Below are 19015 nucleotides of genomic sequence, written 5' to 3'. Positions count from 1 at the left end.
TCATCACCCGTGGACCATTATAGCCCATTATTTTCTTGAGGACAGCGGGCTACTCCATGGTAATACACGACTTCGGGCCTCCTGGTGGCATGTCCTTAATGCTGACTCTCGATTTTCCAGTCCCTCTTCCTCTCTGTTACTGCACTTGGTCGGCTCTTGGAAAGTGGTGCTCCAAAAGGCCCGTTGGCATCCAGTGGGGGACCGCTTGCAGACTAAGTCCTTTCAGCTGGAATTGTTGGCAGTATCGAGATTACTTTTATGGGAAGACAAACTTCAACTCAGACTGAGATTTAACCGCATGGCCCGTTTAGGTGTGACTTCGATTGCGGATGCTACCCTTGCCACTCGCAATGTCCTCGCATCGTTTCGGACTGCTAGGAGACTTTTCAGGATCCCGCACGGATACCGTGGTTTATGGGAATAGCTTTTGTCGGAGCTTCAGGGTAGGCAACCCTTTCCTGCCTTGGCTGTGGATCGTCCTTGGCAGGACTGGGACCTTGCAGGTTGGTTGAGTCTGGAAAAGGCCTCTACTAATCAGGTCTATCATCTTCTCATTCAAGATCACCAATGGCTGGGTGTGAAAGCTAATACTGTTTGGGGATTGCGGAAATCACAGTCATGGTGGCAGGCAACGATGATGGAGGGCTGGCTGAATAGGGCACCTTTCAAATGCAAGGTCTTTCTTTGGCGGGTAATGATTGGTGGTCTTTCTCTTGCCTCGGCTATTTCCAAGCGTAGAATCTCGAATGGCAATTGTTTCTTCTGTACCACTACTGCGGAATCGGCCCGACATCGATTTCTTTCTTGTCCGCTCGCCAAGAATATTTGGTCACGCTTGTCACAAATCTGGCGTGCAGTGGTGGGGTCCTCACTAACTCCTTTTGATTGGGTTTTTGTGCGCCCAAAGTACCCCACACCGCCACAGTTACATATGAAGATCTTATTTCACTTTTTCAGATACTGGGGATGCTGGTGCATTTGGACCACGCGCAATGCTTTTCTCTTTGATTCGGCCTCTAATGTACCGAGACATATTGCCAGGCTTAAAGGGCTCTTGCATTGGCAGATAGATCTTATCCGGCACTCCGACTTGCTCCCTCGGGAGGATTTGCTTCCCTGGCATATGGCAATTGCCTCTGGGTCGTTACCATGATTGGTGTAACCTTTTTCGTGCATTAGGACGGGGATTTCCCACACGTTGGCCTAGGGCCCTCGTGTCTCTTGTAATCATGTAATCTTGTACCTTTTTTCGTAATTAATACAATTACCTTTTACGAGAGAGAGAGAGAGAGAGAGAGAGAGAGAGAGAGAGAGAGAGAGAGAGAGAGAGAGAGGTCAGACACGCTCGCCCGTCAGACCAGCATCCCGTCACGCACGCCCGTCAGACCAGCATCCCGTCACGCACGCTCGCCCGTCAAACCAGCATCCCGTCAGACCAGCATCCCGTCACGCACGCCCGTCAGACCAGCATCCCGTCACGCACGCCCGTGAGAGAGAGAGAGAGAGAGAGAGAGAGAGAGAGAGAGAGAGAGAGAGAGAGAGAGAGAGAGAGAGAGAGAGAGAGAGAGAGAGAGAGAGAGAGAGAGAGAGAGAGAGAGAGAGAGAGAGGGAGAGAGAACGATGGCTGTGGGGAGGTCGCGTCGCCTGTCGTGCCGCCATAGCCTATCGGTTCCACGTCGTCGCCTGTAGCCGCCGCCTCGCCTTCGTCCGCGTCGTCGCCCGTTGCCCGCCGCCCGCAGGCCTGTCGCCTGTCGCCCGCCCCTGACGATCCGTCGGCCGCAGCTCCCTGGCGCCCAGTCGCGTATCTCCCACGCCCCGTCGGACGTGACTAAGTCCCCCGCCCCGCTGCTGGTCAGCCCTTTGTCCCCACCCTGCTGTCGCCCGCCTGAGTGGCGGGCTCTGCACCAGCGCCTTGCTCGTCTGCCCTTTGCGTTTAGGGCTTCTGCTGGCGAGGCCTCTGCCCTGCGCCCTCGATCATCCCGCCCTGCCGACGACTGCCAGACCTGTGTTCCATCCTCAGGTCTGCCGCCCTATCCACAGTAGCCTACCCCTGACGCCAGGCGCCCAGCTCCTGCGAAAACCCTAAACCTGACCTTCGTCAGTTAGGCAGCGTCCGGGATCGCGTGCCCTCTGCTCTGTACTCAGAAAGAGACAGCGAGAGAGAGAGTGCCGGTCAGGCCTTCTGTGAGATCAGTTCGTCATACACGATGGCTGGTTTGGATCTGGATTTCCTAGATCAAACGGTGGCAGCACTTGGCCCGGACTTGGATGCTGAGGAACCCGAGGATATGGTTTCGTGTACTGAAGAATTGCCCCCGGGTCCTGACATCCAGCCTGCGGGCAAACGTACCAAGCACACCCCGGAAGAGATAGGCATTTCTCCGGATCGTTCCTATGCGCAGGTCGCTTCGGATCCGGTGGACTCTCAGGAGGTGGACTGGGAGCATCTGTTGGAATTTGCCAACACTCTGCTTGGTGAATATGTTCAACATAACCAGGAAGCCTTCTCTGCCTCTGCTCCAGACGATGTTCTGGAAGCTACCGTCGAGCCAAAAACTGTCCTACGCTCCTTTTCGGTATTTTATGATCGCGCGGTGATACTCTTCTTCACTGGTCGCATCCCGCTGCTTTCCCGTATTCGCCAATGGCTGCAGAGTCTGCTACAAGGGGAATGTGTTGAAGAGATTTTTGTTGGATCCCGGGGTTTTTTTGAGGTCCTTTTGAAAATAGAGATGCACCGTGCTGCGCTTCTGTCTAAACTGCCTTTGTTTTTTGATCGTCGGTTGGTACATGTGGTTCCATGGCGCCCGATGGCAGACTTCCAGCGCCTCCTGCAACGTGAATGCCCTGTGTGGGTAGAAGTGGAAAATTGTCCGGCTGTTTATTGGCCGCTATTAAAGGACGCTATGGCCGCTGTGGGCACGGTTCTGGTCCCTCCCAGTCTCAGGGCGGTGAATCGCAACCGCTTGTGCATGTTATGGGATACCGCACGGAAACGGCCTGCATGGTTACGCCTCAATTGCTCTGGAATGTATCCGTTACACTTTCGTTTGAAATGGGGCAATTTTGCTGGCCATTGTTTTTCCTGTGGACAGTTGGGGCACTTTATGGCTGAATGCCCCGAGCAACAACACGTTTCGGATGCAGCTCATGTTGCTCCGCCCATGGAAGATATGGTGTGCGATGCCCAGTCGCTGGATCCTACCCACCCGCCCCAAGTTCTGGCCAAAGGTAAACAACAGGTTTCGGGACAGGATTCCCATGCTACTGATTGGGTTGAAGTCCGTGCCAAAAAAGGCAACAGGATTGGTGCAGGCATGGACAGTACTGGGCCTACTACTTCACACGATTCCATGCGAACATATATGCGCAGGAAGGAAATGATGTCGTCCGAGCGTTCTGCTCCTGCTATGGTTTCTTCAGTTCCCCGTCATCAGCCCGCCAGAAAAATGTATTCGGATCGTCTCAAGGGTCCACCTGCACAGCTGGCTTTTGATACCAGAGGCAACGTCATTACTCCGTGGGACCGTCGTTACCCACGTTCCAACCCCAAGCAAGCAGATATGCCGTCAACTTCCAAATCTGGCCCTCAGAACTCTTTTGCGGTGTTGGCAGATTTCTTGGATGAGGGAGTCCTCGACATTCTCGCCGACAAAGTCAAATCGAGGCAAGCTGTGCCTCGTACCTAAGTGTGTTTTGTATACACATGAAAATAGGCACGTGGAACGTGCGAGGAATTTGTTCTCGTCACAAGCAACATGCCATGTGGACTGCATTGTATGAGAATCAGTGGGATGTCCTGTGCGCTGTTGAGCACAAGAGTCACGGTGAAGCCGGAAAAGTTGTGGATTGCCATGGCTTTCGTTTGTTCTATGCAGGAACACAGGCCATGCATTATTCGGGTGTGCTCATGATTGTACATGACAAATATCAGCCTGTTCTTATTAAAAATGATGTTCATGGCCGCTTTTTGGTGATTGAAATTTTATTCGAAGGGGAAATCTTATGGTTACTTGGCCTCTATGCTCCGAATGATTCGTTATCTCGCCGAGAGCTTTGGCAGACTTTGCAGACCTCCTTGTCACTTGGCAGATGGGGCTTCTTCATGGGGGATTTCAATATGTGTGTTGATTCTTCCCAGTCCACATCGGAGCATTCGGTAATGGATGCGCCGGAAAGTCGTATGTGGCACGACTTGGCTCTTGCTGTTCTTAAGCAAGATCTTTGGTCCTGGCTACATCCGTCTTCTCCAGGCTTTACTTTCCATTCGGCCCAGTATGCCACAACATGGTCGCGGTTGGACCGCATATATATCATGCATAATGATGATTTTCTGCCTGAGATGCTCGAAATAAAAGTGTTGCCGCAATATGTTTTGTCGGACCATTTCCCTCTGCAGTTCGAGTTGCTTGCACAACCCATTGCCCCCTTCAAGCAATTTCTGGAGAGACTCCCTTTGCGTTTCAACTCCTCTTACTTAAAGCATACAATTTTTCAGGGCTATATGCAGCAATTGCTTGACAGATTCTCCTTGGACTTTTCCTCTCAGGGCACTGCGTCATTTGACCGATTGCTCTCTAATGTGCAGCGGGTTGCTCGGCAATATGGGATCTATCATGCCTCTCTTTGTCGGCGCCGTAGACAGGCAGCAGAGGACCTGCTGCTTTTGGTTCGCTCCTTGCTGATGGACACTCCGGATGATGCATTTCTGCTTACACTGGCCCTGCGGGTGGCCGATCTTCTTAAAGAATTCCAATTAAAATCATATCAGCAGGCCAAATTGCAACATCTAACAGAGACTTTGCAAGATAGTGCATGTCAGACCCATAAGTTCTTTCGAGCTCTCCATGCCTCTCCTGCTCGAGAGAATTTGACCAGACTCGAGGATGCACAAGGCCACCTTATCCTGGATCCACAGACTATTGTGCATATGTGCAGCAATTATTTTCGTGACCTTCTCGGTTCCGCTTCTCGTCCTTCAGCCCAAATCACTCAGGCCCGTTCGGTCTTCTATGACCTGGTCCGCAATCAGCTACCGCAAGACATGCAAGCTACTCTGGAGTCAGATATTGGTGAAGCAGAGGTTATGGATGTCTTGTTACACTTGCCCAAAGATAAAAGTCCCAGTTGGGATGGTCTCACCAATGAGTTCTTTGAAGCTTTTGCTACCCAACTGGCAAAACCTTTGCAGGCTCTGTTTCAGCAGGTGTGGGAAATAGGGATCATGCCTCCCTCATGGAAACAAGGACTTATTAAACTGCTTCCAAAAGTTCCTTCGCCATCTAAGTTGACACACTGGCGCCCCATTTCTTTGATGGGTTCCATGTACAAAATCTTTTCCAAAGTAATGGCGAATCGGCTCCATAAGCATCTCCCTGCCCTTGTACACCCTCTCCAGTACGGTTTCATCAAGGGCCGAAATATCTTACACAATGTTTTGAATGCCCAATTGGCCATTGATTATGCCCGGCATTCTAATCAGGAGGTGGTGTTGATTCAACTGGACCTGGAAAAGGCTTTTGACCATCTGGACTGGTCGTTTGTTGCTGACCTTATGTCCGCTATGGGCTTTGGTGCTCGGATGTCTCGTTTGATCTACACCATTAGTGCTGCGGCATCTTCGCGAGTCATGCTGAACGGAGGTGTTACTGAGCAATTTGTCCTTGCCCGTTCTGTCAGACAGGGGTGTCCTTTGAGCCCTTTATTCTTTGCCCTTGCGACACATCCAGTTCTTTCCATGTTATCACATATGGCCGCCTCTTCCCAGTTGGCCGGATTGTCGCTTCCTACAGGACACCATTTCATTAGCCTATCCCTGGCGGATGATACTTTTATGATTTTGCGTGCGGACAAGGATAACCTTCGAAAAGCATTGGATGTTTGGGGTCTCTTTGGCCAGGCGTCAGGCCTTCGTATCAATCCGCTCAAATCAGCCATTCTAAGCTGCACGGAGTCGGATTTGCAGTCCTTGGACTGGCAGGGTCTGGTTGTTCCTCGAGGTTCCATTGTCAGGCATCTTGGATACCCATTGGGTGTTGATATTCCCCCAAAGCAGCTTCTGCAGTGGGTTTCTCAGAAGATGGTGGCCAAGTTTATGTACTGGAAGTCTCAGGCCTGGCCTTTTCATGTTCGCCTCAAAGTAGCACAGATAATTATGTTGCCAATGATCACATATTTCTTGCCATTGTTGCCTTGGACTCCTACGACTCTGAATGCTCTCACTCAGTCTATTCGCTTCATGCTCTGGAAGAAGGACTCATTGCATGCAGGCATTTCCTGGATCTCGTGGTCACATGCGTGCACCCCCAAAAGCATGGGTGGCGGAGCTATTTTAGATGCCCAAACTCACATGCAGGCACTCCGTTGGTCCCTTTTCCGCGCCATGTGCTCGGATGATCATCATCCGTGGGTCGCTATTGCCCGTTCTTTCCTTGAGGGTCATGGGCTTCGGCATGGCAATACCCGACTCCAGTGTTCTTGGTGGCACGTTCTTAACGCGGATTCACGGTTTTCCAGTTCTTCTTCATCGCTGCTTACTCATTTGGTGTGTTCCTGGAAACATGTCCTTCGAAAGGCTCAGTGGCACCCAACGGAGGATCGTCTGGCTACTAACTCTTTTCAATTGGAATTACTGGCGGTCTCACGTCTACTTTCGTGGGAAGGTAAACACGAGCTTAGACCGCAATTCAACCGGATGGCACGTTTGGGCTTGTCTTCAGTTGCGGATGCCACCCTTGCCAGGCGCAATGTGCTTATCTCGTTTCGTACTGCTAGGAGGATTTTCCGGATCCCTCGTGGATATAGGCCTTTATGGGAACAGCTCGTGACGGTGCTCCAGAGCAGACAACCCTTTCCTGCTCTTGCTTTGGATCATCCCTGGCAAGATTGGGACCTACAAGGCCGGCTGCCTTTGAGCAAAGCTTCTGCTAATCAAGTATATCATCTCCTGATTAAAGATAATCAATGGCTAGTTACTAAAGCGAATGCTTTATGGGGATTGCGTAAATCCCGCTCGTGGTGGAGGGTCACTGTGATGGAGGGCTGGGTCAACAAGACACCCTTTAAATACAAAGTCTTTCTTTGGCGAGTGATAATTGGGGGTCTTCCGCTTGCTTCGGCTCTTTCCAAGCGCCGAATCTCCAATGGCACCTGTTTCTTTTGCACCACTGCTATGGAATCCGCCCGCCACCGATTTATTTCCTGCCCCGTCGCTAAGAAAGTCTGGTTACTTTTGTCGGCCGTTTGGCGAGGGGTGGTTGGCATCACACTGCGCCCCTTTGATTGGGTTTTGGGCCGGCCCAAATACCCTACTCCCCCACAGCCACATATGAAGCTCATGTATCACTTTCTTCGATACTGGGGCTGTTGGCATAACTGGACGATTCGGAATGCTTTTCTGTTTGACTCCGCCCATAATGTTCAGCGGCATATTGTGAGGCTTAAGGGCCTCTTGTATTGGCAGTTAGATCTTCTCCATCGTTCTGATTTGCTCTCTACAGAGGATTTCCGTCCTTGGCATATGGCAATTTCCTCCGCATCCTTGCCATGAAATTGTAACTTGTAGTACTTAGCACCTCTTCACATGATGACTTGTATTGTCGTCATGTATCTTGTAATCCAGTAATCTTGTATTTTTTTCGTAATTAATACAATTACCCTTTACGAAAAAGAGAGAGAGAGAGAGAGAGAGAGAGAGAGAGAGAGAGAGAGAGAGAGAGAGAGAGAGGGAGGGAGGGAGGGAGGGAGGGAGGGAGGGAGGGAGAGAATTTGAGACGTTGGCTGACCTGTGACCTGGCTGACCTGCCCTGCGGACCTGCGACGTTGCCCTTGGTTGCGCGCCCTGACAGAGAGAGAGGACAGTAGTATGGCTGGCCTGGATATGGATTTCATCGACCGGACAGTAGCAACCCTTGGTCCTGATTCTGATACAAAGGAGCCGAAGGATATGGTGCCGTGCACGGAGGAGATGCCTTCTGTTTCTGACCTGCCGCCTGCGGGCAAATGCTCCAAGCATACTTTTGATGAAACAATGGGCCCTCAGGAACGTTCCTATGTGCAGGTTGCCTCGGATCTTGTGGATTCGTAGGAGATTGACTGGGACCATTTGTTGGACTTTGCCAATACTCTGCTTGGCAATTATGTCCAGCATAATCATGAAGCTTTTTGTGACTCGGGAACTGATGAAGTGCTGGAAGCCACGGTGGACCTGAAATCAGTCTAGCGGTCTTTTTCGGTGTTTTATGACCGTGCAGTTATACTTTTCTTCACTGGCAGGATCCCAATGCTTTCCCATATTGGCCAGTGGCTGCACCATTTATTACAAGGGGAGTGTGTTGAGGAGATCTTTCTTGGACCCCGCGGCTTTTATGAGGTGCTGCTGAAATCAGAGACCCATCGGGCTGAGCTCCTATCCAAGTTGCCATTATTCTTTGATCGCCACTTGGTCCATGCTGTGCCATGGCGCCCTATGGCAGACTTTTAGCGCCTGCTTCAACGAGAATGCCCGGTATGGGTGGAAGTGGAAAATTGTCCGGCGGTCTATTGGCCATTGTTAAAGGAGGCAATGGCAGTTGTGGGAACGGTGCTGGTTCCCCCAAGCCTAAGGGCTATGAATAGAAACCGTTTATGTATGTTATGGGACACAGCCAGGAAAAGGCCCGCGTGGCTTCGCCTCAATTGCTCTGGCATGCATCCTTTGCACTTTCGCTTGAAATGGAGCAACTTTGCAAGACTTTGCTTTTCATGTGGTAAATTGGGGCATTTTATGGTCGAATGCCCAGAGAGATAACCGTCTTCAGATGATGTGCATGTTATGCTGCCTAAGGATGACATGGTGCTTGATGCCCCGGCACAGGAGGCCCCCAGCCACCTAATGTTCTGGATAAAGGTAAACAACAGGTCCTGGGTTTGGATACCCGTAGCAATGATTGGCTGGAGGCACGTCCAAAAAAATGTAAAAAGTTGGATGCAGGCCTGGCGGATTCTGGGCCTAATGCTTCACAAGATTCCGTGCGCACGTATATGCGCAGGAAAGAAATGTTCTCTTTGCAGCATGCTGCGCGTACTATGGCTCCTTCAGCCCCCCGTAATCAATCTACAAGGAAAGTCTGGCCCACCTGCTAAGCTGGCGTTTGATACTAGAGGTAATGCGATTACACCCTAGGATCGTCGTTATTCCCGTTCCACTCCCAAGGCAGTGGATATCCCATCTACCTCTAAAGCGGGCCGCCAGAATTCGTTTGCAGTGCTAGCTGATTTTCTGGATGAGGGTGTCTTGGACGCTCTCACGGAAAAGGTGAAATTGAGGCAACAAGTGCCTCCTTCCTGATTCTCTTTTTTTGTAGATATATGAAGATAGCCACGTGGAATGTGCGAGGCATTTGCTCTCGTCATAAGCAACATGCCATGTGGGGTGTCTTGCATGAGAACCAGTGGGATGTCTTGTGCGCGGTTGAGCACAAGAGTCACGGTGAAGTAGGAAAAGTGGTGGATTGCCATGGATTCCGCCTGTTTTATGCAGGGATACATGCTATGCACTATTCGGGCATGCTTATGATTGTCCATGAGAAATACCAGCCTGTTTTTATTAAAAATGATGTACAGGGCCGCTTTCTAGTAATCGAAGTCTTATTTGAAGGAGAGATTTTATGGTTGCTGGGCCTCTATGCTTCGAATGACCCTGCGTCCCGACGGGATCTTTGGACGACTTTGCAGAACTCCATGTCACTTGGTAGAAGGGGTTTTTTGATGGAAGATTTCAATATGTGTGTTGACTCTTCTCAGCCCACTTCAGGGCATTCGGTAATGGATGCTCCGGAAAGCCGGGTGTGGAATGCCTTCACTCTTCACGTACTTAAGAAAGATCTTTGGTCTTGGCTCCACCCTTCTTCTTCAGGGTTTACTTTTCATTCCGCACAATATGCAACTACTTGGTCGCGGTTGGACCGAATGTATATCATGCAAGGGGATGATTTTCTTCTTGACATGCTGGAAATGAAAGTCTTGCAGCAATATGCATTGTCGGACCATTTCCCCCTCCAGCTTGAGATGCTTGCACAACCTATTGCACCTTTTATGCAGTTCCTGGATAAACTCCCTTTATGTTTCAACTCGTCTTATTTGAAGCATCCAATCTTTCAGGGCTATATGCAGCAATTGATTGAGAGGTTCTTACTGGACTTCGCCTCTGAGGGCTTGGCTTCCTTTGCACGGCTGCTCTCTAATGTGCAGCGGGTTGCTCGGCAGTATGGGATCCATCATGCCTCTATTTGTCGGCAGCGTCGACATGCAGCGGAGGACTTACTGGCTCTGGTCCGTTCGCTGCTGGTGGACAACCCGGATGATGAATTTCTCCTGTCACTGGCAATGCATTTGGCTCATCTTAGTCAAGTATTTCAGTTGGAATCTTATCAGCAGGCCAAGCTGCACAACTTGACTGACACATTGCAAGATAGTGCCTCTCAGACTCATAAGTTTTTTCGCGCGTTGCATGCTTCTCTTGCTCGAGAAAATATGACTAGACTCCAAGATTTAGAAGGTCGCATGGTCACTGATCCGCAAACCATTGTCAATATGTGTAGAAATTATTTTATGGATCTTCTTGGTTCTTCTCCGTCGCCTTCTAGCTAGGTTACGCATGCACGCTCGGTCTTCTATGATCTGGTCCGACAGCAGGTTCCACTTGATATGCAAGCTACTTTGGAGGCAAATATTTGCGAGGAGGAGATTATGGATGTTTTGTTACACCTGCCTAAGGATAAAAGTCCTGGTTGGGATGGTCTCACCAATGAATTCTTTGAGAACTCGGCCACCCAGCTGGTGAAGCCATTCGCGGCTATGTTTCAGCAGGTTTGGGAAACAGGGGTCATGCCTTCCTCTTGGAAAGAAGGCCTTATCAAACTGCTTCCATAGGTTCCTTCGCCGTCAATGCTGCAACACCGGAGACCAATTTCTTTGATGGGTTCGATGTATAAAATCTTCTCCAAAGTGCCGGCGAATCGGCTTCACAAGCACCTTCCAGCTATTGTGCATCCTCTTCAATATGGTTTCATTAAGGGCCGCAACATTCTGCATAATATCTTAAATGTGCAAATGGCTATTGACTATGTGAGGCACTCCAGTCAGGAAGTGGTATTGATTCAATTGGATTTGGAAAAGGCTTTTGACTATTTAGACTGGTCTTTCATTGCAGAACTCATGTCTGCTATGGGTTTTGGTACTCGGATATCCTGATTGATCTACACCATTAGTGCTGCGGCTTTTTCACGAGTTATGCTCAATGGTGGGGTTACAGAGCCATTTGTCCTTGCACGCTCGGTCAGATAGGGTTTCCCTTTGAGTCCTTTCTTCTTCGCCCTGGCGACTCACCCGGTTCTTTCAATGTTATCTTCAATGGCAGCTTCTGCTCAGCTGGCCGGATTGTCTCTTCCTTTGGGACAGCACTTCATTAGCCAATCTCTGGCTGATGATAGCTTTATGATTTTGCGGGCGGACAAGGACAACATTCACAAGGCATTAGATGTTTGGACACTCTTTGGTCATGCTTCTGGTCTTCGCATCAATGCCTTCAAATCAGCCATACTCAGTTGCACGGAGTCTGATTTACAGTCATTGGGTTGGCAGGGCCCGGTTGTTTCCTGTGGATCCATTGTCAGGCATCTTGGATACCCATTGGGGGTGGATGTGCGGCCAAAGGAGCTACTGGACTGGATTTCACAAAAACTGGCAGCGAAGTTTATGTATTGGAAGATGCAAGCGTGGCCATTCCATGTCCGCCTCAAAGTGGCTTAGACAATTATGCTGCCAATGCTCACATATTTCTTGCCATTGGTGCCATGGACTCCTACTACTTTGAAGGCTCTCACTCGTCCCATTCGTTTCATGTTATGGAAGGAGGACTCATTGCAAGCAGGTATTTCGTGGATTTCATGGTCACATACATGTACCCCTAAACGCATGGGTGGTGGAGCTATTTTGGATGCTGAAACTCATATGTTGGCTCTTCATTTGTCTCTTTTTCGCGCCATGTGTGTGGATCATCACCCATGGACCATTATAGCCCGTTATTTTCTTGAGAACAGCGGGCTACGCCATGGTAATACACGACTTCGAGGCTCCTGGTGGCATGTCCTTAATGCAGACTCTCGATTTTCCAGTCCCTCTTCCTCTTTGTTACTGCATTTGATCGGCTCCTGGAAGGTGGTGCTCCAAAAGGCGCGTTGGCATCCAGTGGGGGACCGCTTGCATACTAACTCCTTTCAACTGGAATTGTTGGCAGTCTCGAGATTACTTTCATGGGAAGACAAACATGAGCTCAGACCAAGATTTAACCGCATGGCCTGTTTGGGTGTGACTTCAGTTGCGGATGCTACCCTTGCCACTCGCAATGTCTTCGCATCATTTCGTATTGCCAGGAGACTTTTTAGGATCCCGCGCAGATACTGTGATTTATGGGAACAGCTTTTGTCAGTGCTTCGGGGTAGGCAACCCTTTCCTGCCCTGGCTGTGGATCGTCCTTGGCAGGATTGGGACCTTGCAGGTTGGTTGAGTCTGGAAAACGCCTCTGCTAATTAGGTGTATCATCTTCTCATTAAAGATCATCAATGGCTGGGTGTGAAAGCTAATACTGTATGGGGATTGCGGAAATCTCAGTCATGGTGGAAGGCAACTGTGATGGAGGGCTGGTTGAATAAGACACCTTTCAAATGCAAGGTCTTTCTTTGGCGGGTGATGATTGGTGGTCTTTCTCTTGCTTCGGCCCTTTCCAAGCGTAGAATCTCGAATGGCAATTGTTTCTTCTGTACCACTACTGTGGAATCGGCCCGACATCGATTTCTTTCTTGCCCGCTCGCCAAGAAGATCTGGTCACTCTTGTCACAAGTTTGGCGCACAGTGGTGGGGTCCTCTCTAACTCCTTTCGATTGGGTTTTTGTGCGCCCAAACTACCCCACACTGCCACAGTTGCATATGAAGATCTTATTCCACTTTTTCAAATACTGGGGATGCTGGCACATTTGGACCACGCGGAATGCCTTTCTTTTTGATTCGGCCTCTAATGTACAAAGAACATTGCGTGGCTTAAAGGTCTCTTGCATTGGCAGATAGATCTCATTCGGCACGGGGACTTGCTCCCTCGGGAGGACTTGCTTCCTTGGCATATGGCAATTTCCTCTGGGTCTTTGCCATGATTTGTGTAACTTTTTTGTGGCTTAGTACTGGGATTTTATACACGTTGGCCTAGGGCCCTCGTGTATTTTGTAATCATGTAATCATGTAAACTTGTACATTTTTTTCGTAATTAATACAATTACCTTTTACGAAAAAAAGATAGTTGTGAATGGATCTGGAATCTTTTGCTCTTGCACACATGGTTTCTCATTCAGGCTGCTACTGACTGCATCACGGAAGGTCCTGACTGCAGTTATAAGGGTTCCAGTTGAATCACATAAGGCCTTGAGTGCATCACATGAGGGCTCCAAAGTAGACTCACAACCAAACAATCGTGCGATTAGGTGAGTGGATCAGCAAGCACGCAAACACATACATCTGCAAGCGCACAGTCATACAGACAGACACACACACACATAACCAAACACTCATGCCTGCTGTGATTGACAAGGTCACACACAAGCAAGAAGACTTGCAAGAGAGCTGGATAGATCTTTTGCGATCAGCCTAGGCTATGGCTGGACTAAATACTGGCTTCATTGATCAGGCAGGGGAGGCCTTGGGACCGGATTTTGAAGTGGAAGAGGAAATGGTATTGTGCACTGAGAAAATGGTATTGTGTTCTAATGTATAGTCAGCTGTTAAATGCAGCAAACATGCTTCAAATGAACCTGTGGCAAGTTTTGAGGGTCCTATGCGCCTCATGTGCACTCCTATGCACAAGTCGCTACCCAATCTGGTGATTCCCAGGACTTAGATTGGGATCACCTATTGGAATTTGCCAACACTTTCCTGGATGATTATAAGGAACAGAGTCATCATGATCTCCCAAATGCGATGCAGAGGACATTTTGGATACTCATGTGGACAAGCAAAAAAAGTGATTCGCTCTTTCTCTACCTTTTATGAGCGTGGTATCATTTTCTTTTTCAGTGCTCGAATTTCGGTGCTTTCTTGGATTCACAAGTGGTTGACCAATATTTCAAAGAGGGATTGTGTAAAAGAGATATTTTCAGGTCCTTGGGGCTTTATGAGGTCATGCTGAAATGACTGAAGAACTGAGATGATCTTTTGGGCAAGTTGCCACTTTTCTTTGAGCATGTGGTGCCATGGAGACCCATGGCTGATTTTCAATGTTTACTTAACAAGGAATGTCTAGTATGGGTTGAGGTTGAAAACTAGACGGCAATTTATTGGCCTTTGTTAAAGGATGCAATGGCAGCCATTGGCACTGTTTTGGTACCTCCAAGGGCTGGCAAGCAGAAATCACATGTGCACACTGTGGGACACTGCACAGAAGAGACCCAATTTGTTGAGATGTAATTGCACCGATATGCATCCATTATTGTTCAAACTTAAATGGGGCACCTTTGCTAGTCATTGTTTCTCCTATGGCAAGCTTTGCCACTTCATGGTTGAGTGCCCAAAAAAGAAGGATGCGAGTGTTTATCATAATATGCACACTGGAACTATGGTTGATGCACCATTTATTCATGAACAGCCTTTACAAACAAATTTGGCTAAGGAGGGCAAGCAGTTTGTGCTATCTTTGGGTCTTGATGAATCAGGATGGATTGATGTTCAAATTAGAAAATGCAAGAAGGTTAATGTTGAGCAATCAGCTGGTCCATTAGCAGGTGCCTAGGATTTCTTATGTACATATGTGTGTCAAAAGGATAAGTCTTCCAATGTGTCAAATGCTACTTGCTACAGCTCCTTCCGGTTCTAAGTCACCTACCAATTTGCGATCACATGCTGAGCAATCACAAGATCCACCTACATGTCTCACATTTGCTAGGCAAGGTAAGGTAATTACTGAGCATCTTGGGAAAAATGCCTCTGCAATACTGGCTACTTGAGGCGTTGGCAAAAGAAGTTGAATCAAGGCAGGGTCAACATTGAAATTGATTTTCTTTTTGCTAGTGTATGTTCACCACTTGAAATGTTCATGGGATTTGCTCTCACAGCAAACAACCTGACATATGGCATATTTTGCATGAGAATAGGTGGGATGCATTATGTGTTGTTGATTGTAAGAGTTAGATGAAGTAGGTAGAATTGTTGAATGCTATGGGTTCTGGTTGTTTTATGTTGGGGGCATGGCAATGCATTACTCTGGTGTCCTCATGGTTGTTCATGAGAGAGTTCAGCCGGTGCTTGTTAAAAATAGTGTTTGGCTGTTTTTTAGTAATTGAAATTATGTCTAAAGGTAAGGTTTTATGGCTGGTTGGGGTCTATGGATTGAATGATTCCTCCCACTAACGTGACTTATGAGATCGCCTAAAAGCAAGCATGTCCCTTGGTAGACCAGGCTTGTGATAGGTGACTTAGTATGTGTGTTGACCCTTTGCAGTCTACCTCCGAGCACCAAATATCAAAATCAATGTCTATGAAATATATTCATGGTTTTTGCAATTAGTTGAGTACCAATGGATGCTAATAAAGCTTTTTTGTTTGTGTGGATAATTAATGGGTGAGTTATAACTTGAGGCTCGAATTCTAAATCAAGCAGAAATGGTTTCACCTCTATTTCCAAAAAAACGTATGGAGGAGAGAGACACAAGTGCATGTGGATGGATGGATTAAAAAACGAATGTAGATTGATGGATTGAATAAAACTACATTAATCCCTCATGTAGGACCTATAATTGTTCCTTTTCAGTCTTAGCTAGAGTAAGACAAGGTAGCTCAACATCTAATTGAATATTTGAAGATGAGTTTGATTAGACCGAGTAAATCTCCTCAAAGTGTTCCCATCTTCCTTGTTGTCAAGAAAAATCAAGACACTGCATAAATGTGCATAAACTACAAAGCATCTAAATAAGGTTACAATCAACAATAAGTACCCTTTGATTGGGTCAAATAATTTCATTGATAGGTTGCAAGCAAGCAAACATATTACTAAGCTTGAATTATGTATTGGTTATTATTTATTGCGGAATATGTATTCCTAAGATTGTATTTAGGACTCTAGTAGAATTGTGTTTAGGACTAGTGTGAATTGCCATTGTTGCATTTTGGTTTCACTAATGCACCACCAACTTTCTGATAAATAATTAATAATTTATTGGAAAAATATGTTGTGATATTCGTAGAAGAGATATTTATGCACAATTAAGCTGATTAGAAAGGTTTTTTTAACACTCAGAAATCAATTCTATTGCTAAGTGTGAAGCTAAATCTGCTGTGCCTTTTCCCCCCATTCCTGTTCCTTGGGTTTTGGCCATACCGCATCTCAGTCCCCTGTCCCATGTTTTTATATGTGTAAGGTGAATGATATTGGTAGAGGGGAAGTGTAGGATGTGGGTGAGCGTGAAGAAGTTGTGCATATGAGAGAGAGAGAGAGAGAGAGAGAGAGAGAGAGAGAGAGAGAGAGAGAGAGAGACATGACTTTCCCTTTCATTTTAGATGGCACAAAAGCAACATAAACCCATTCCAAAGGATTTGGACTACAAATCAATCGGCACTTTATCATGGGAGTCACGAGAGAAGCTTTCAAAAGTAAGTAATGCTGGAAACTTTCAACTATCTTGACTAATAGTTTCAAAATGAAACTTTAATTATGTTCATGATCCATCATTTTGTTTAATGCTGAATATAGTCATCCTCTGTCTATCAACATGCAAGCCTTTATTAAAAGGCTAATAAAGGCCTTTCGAAGAGCAGCCTTATGAAGAAAAGGCTTTTTTGGTGTCCAAATCTGCCATTTTTGAAGCTTGTGCAGATGGCACATGTACACGTGCACTCTTTTTCTGAATGTAAAACCATTGTTTGTTTTCTTATGGGCGTGCAAAGAGAGTAATCTCTCCTCCAAACAACAAGTGTTGAAAGTAGTTGTAGGGATGGAATGAATAGTTTCCAAACATTCATGATTTTGCTGAGTCCAGTTGTCTAGAGAGCCCAAAGTCTAACCCAAGTGAAGATTTGGAATGAAAGATAAAAAATGGTGGCATGCATGTGTGCATGGACGTCCATGCACACACACACACGTGTGCACGTGCTCGCAGACACAAAGAAGTGCCCCATAGGCTGACAGCTTGTAATTAAAGAGAAGAGAATATTATGTATTTTGAATGTCTGCTGTTCCGTCCTATGAAGGTGCTGATTGTGCACTTACACTAGATACAAAAATTAACTGTTATTGCTGTGCTTTCAGATTCGTCCAGAAAATATTGGACAAGCATCTAGAGTTGGAGGTGTTAACCCAGCAGATATCACAGCTCTACTCGTTTATTTGGAGACGAGGAGAAGAAAGGCAAAAAGCAGAAAAAGAGAATCGATTGGAGAGACGGAGGCCTTCCCTATTTCAAAGAGTGAAAATGAGGAACTTGAGCATGCGGATGAAGCAGCTGTATGCTCTTCCATCCAATAAGTTTGGCTTATCTCTGTAAAAATCTGCTCAGCAGCATGCGGATGAAGCAGCTGTATGCTCTTCCATCCAATAAGTTTGGCTTATCTCTGTAAAAATCTTCTCAGCAATGTAAAATTGTACTTTTCTGTCACAATCTGATCACTCTTGTAAAATTATAATTTCAGTGCTAGCAACGAAATGTTTTCCCCAAACCAGGGCTGCACCCAAGCATGGCCTTTGGACTCTTGAGGCTGTTGCATCATAGAGGTTGAGAAAGAATGAGAAGATATGTTAATTTCTACTAGAGACCAAAATCGTCCTAGCAAACAAATTAATACACAATATTCTGTGTCTCAAGCATCACAATGAAACTGAAAAGAAACTTAGTCTAGTCGAATGCACCCTACCCTAGAAATGCTATAAGAGCACTATCATGAGTCATAATGAGTAATGTATGGCTAGCTCCATCCAGTGCCAATGATGAGGTGTAACTCACCTCAAGTCGAATGTATTTTGGAACTAATAATTGCCGATTGTGTTCTCTCAAGGGGCTCTCTTGGATGTGTTTGGAAAGAGGTCTATCTCTAGGATTTAAAATTGATCAAAATGAAAGAAATCCTAGAATGCTTAATGTAATCATTTTTAACACAAGTATAAGGCAGTAGCATATGCTTGATATCATGTCTAGTTATCCCAATATCCCTCAGAAGGTTGGCACAATATGTGCTTCAACATAGGGGGCCAAACTATCTCTATATGTGGTAAACGATAATGGTTTGGATCTAAGTTTGTCTTCTATAGATGCCTTACCTATACCTAAATAGGTATTCCTCAAGGGAGGGGCGCACCAATGCTAATCATAACACCCAGCCACATAAAGGGTGCCTAAGGACTTCCCACCATCTCAGGAGTCTCTCTCTCTCTCTCTCTCTCTCTCTCTCTCTCTTCCCATGCGCATGTGATTGTGTGCATGTGTTTGCATGGATTCTACATGTGCAAGAACAATCCTTTTGTTAGCAAGCATAGATAAAACCTAATGGATAATACTAGGCATATGTCTCCATAGAACAAGCCCCTTCTTATGAGAGACTTCTTATCAAGATGAGAGAATTGATGAATGCAAAGGCAAATGATCATGTTTTTGTATCTGAGCTATAGGCAGTACTGTCATATCAATGAAGAGAGAAACTTGTCTTTAATGAGATGCTCCTATCCTATTGCGTAAAGGGGAGAAATTTGTTTAATATGCACCAAAACCTCATTCCAATTTAAAATACCCATACAAGTGAACTCTAATGGTCACATTTAATTTTTCAAATTATCCAAAGTCAGCCTAATAGTTGTTCAATAGTAGCATGTTAGCTCATTGGATAACCCAAATTTTTGTAGATAACATATGAATATTGAATTATGCCTTTCCATAGCATATGATGCCATTTCTTGACCTACACATGCATGAGTTGGCATATTCTAAATAAGACAAGTTTCTATTTTAAA

The 19015-nt window shown here is 46.7% G+C and overlaps 1 protein-coding gene across 1 annotated transcript in view; it reads left to right on the top strand.

Moving 5' to 3' along the window:
- LOC148018430 (glucose-inhibited division family A protein) overlaps window positions 1–17822 on the top strand; it is a 172313-nt gene extending 154491 nt beyond the window's left edge. The window contains exons 12-13 of the mRNA XM_087661793.1: window positions 16576–16668; window positions 17324–17822. Coding sequence (XP_087517919.1) covers window positions 16576–16668; window positions 17324–17539 — 309 coding nt within the window. The 3' untranslated portion in view covers window positions 17540–17822. The remainder of the gene's footprint in view (window positions 1–16575; window positions 16669–17323) is intronic.
- The last annotated feature ends 1193 nt before the right edge of the window (window positions 17823–19015 follow it).

The sequence above is a fragment of the Lygodium microphyllum genome, chromosome 21 (genome assembly GCF_053477565.2).
Source record: "Lygodium microphyllum isolate KBCC chromosome 21, Lygodium_microphyllum_v1.1.10, whole genome shotgun sequence".
Lineage (NCBI taxonomy): Eukaryota > Viridiplantae > Streptophyta > Polypodiopsida > Schizaeales > Lygodiaceae > Lygodium > Lygodium microphyllum.
Note: the sequence above shows the minus strand (reverse complement) of the source record. Positions and strands in the feature narration are given on the sequence as shown.